At 42.6% G+C, this 1,325-nt stretch overlaps 1 protein-coding gene across 1 annotated transcript in view; it reads right to left on the bottom strand.

Moving 5' to 3' along the window:
• Nucleotides 1–395: 395 nt before the first annotated feature.
• LOC143034325 (uncharacterized) overlaps nt 396–1,325 on the bottom strand; it is a 1,681-nt gene continuing 751 nt past the window's right edge. The window contains exon 3 of the mRNA XM_076200259.1: nt 396–841. Within this exon, the coding sequence (XP_076056374.1) occupies nt 581–841 (261 nt within the window). The 3' untranslated portion in view covers nt 396–580. The remainder of the gene's footprint in view (nt 842–1,325) is intronic.

Below are 1,325 nucleotides of genomic sequence, written 5' to 3'. Positions count from 1 at the left end.
TGGGTGGGGCAGCATAACGCAGGGACAGTCGCAGTATGATAAAGTAGCATAATTTTTCTATTTCCTCTTTCGCAGACAAAATGATGTGTGACTCTAGTTCGTAGGGGCGCTCCTTATAGACCCCCTAAAGTATTAGTTGCATGTTACTGAGCACCTTTTAACCACACAATAACATTCATCTTATACACCAGACGGGGAGATAATGATGAAAAGTAAATAAGATTTGCAACCAAATCTTTCCCCGCCCGCTAATGGTGTTGGGCTTTGTGTATAAGTTCCGATTGACATCCTTTACTAAAAGTACTATTGCATTCTGCATACCGAATTGATTGCAGTGAATTACGTTGTTTTTGTTCAGTTCATCATTGTAGGAAGACAAAACACAATATTAAGAGAGCAACACATAGATTTTATTCCGTCACGCATTATCAATTCCATATTTTTTAAGCTAAGGGCTTCCTTTAGCATCAAGTGAAGCAGCTTTCGTTGGAAAAAACAGGATTTATAAACACTTATTTTGCACTGTACGTGTCAATTACACAAAAAGTACACATATACAATGCTGTGTCTTCCATTCCCCTCACCATACGCGGCCATAGCCTCCATAGCCCACACCATGAGAAACAGGGCTCACGACTCTCTGCACCACGGGCCTCACGACTCTGTGCACCACGGGCCTCACGATGGGTTGCACGACGGGTCGGAACACCGTCGTACCCACCAGACCGCCGTGGCCGTGTCCACCGTAGCGAGATCCATAACCGAAGCTGGGTTCGGGGTCGGGGCTAGGCAGTCCCCAGGAGCTTGCGAACACAGTCGCAAGGGCGAGACAAATCAGAGTCTGAAAGCGAAACACAGGGATAAATATGAAATGAACATTGACGAATGCATGGAGAAAACTTCTTTTGCATATCACGAGGTTGTTGGAGTAGGTGCCAGGTCTCTGACCTTCTTTAATTGCTTCGAAAAGATAGATAAAACATTCTTGTTTAAAAATCTCGTCAATGTGATTTTTGACAATCAAGAATAAGGACAGAGGTCCACAAACGAATCTAAACACTTTAGAAACCATAAGTATGTGTGGGTTCACCGAGTTGTACTTACCTACATTACCTTACATTATCGACAAAAGGTCTCAGGCTCGAAATAATACTCTCCCTCAGACTTCCTCCAACTCATTGTACACAAAGTAAATCTATTGATTTTGAATCCTCTTTGGGTTTCGGTTGTTCTCGCTCAACATCATTTGTGATAAAAGGAAAAAAAAAGACAGATCCCGATTTTAAAGGACTTGTGTTCAAGACGATTCTCGTAAAGGGACTTAC

This window comes from Oratosquilla oratoria, chromosome 2 (assembly GCF_046742065.1).
Source record: "Oratosquilla oratoria isolate Oo_2021 chromosome 2, ASM4674206v1, whole genome shotgun sequence".
NCBI lineage: Eukaryota > Metazoa > Arthropoda > Malacostraca > Stomatopoda > Squillidae > Oratosquilla > Oratosquilla oratoria.
Note: the sequence above shows the minus strand (reverse complement) of the source record. Positions and strands in the feature narration are given on the sequence as shown.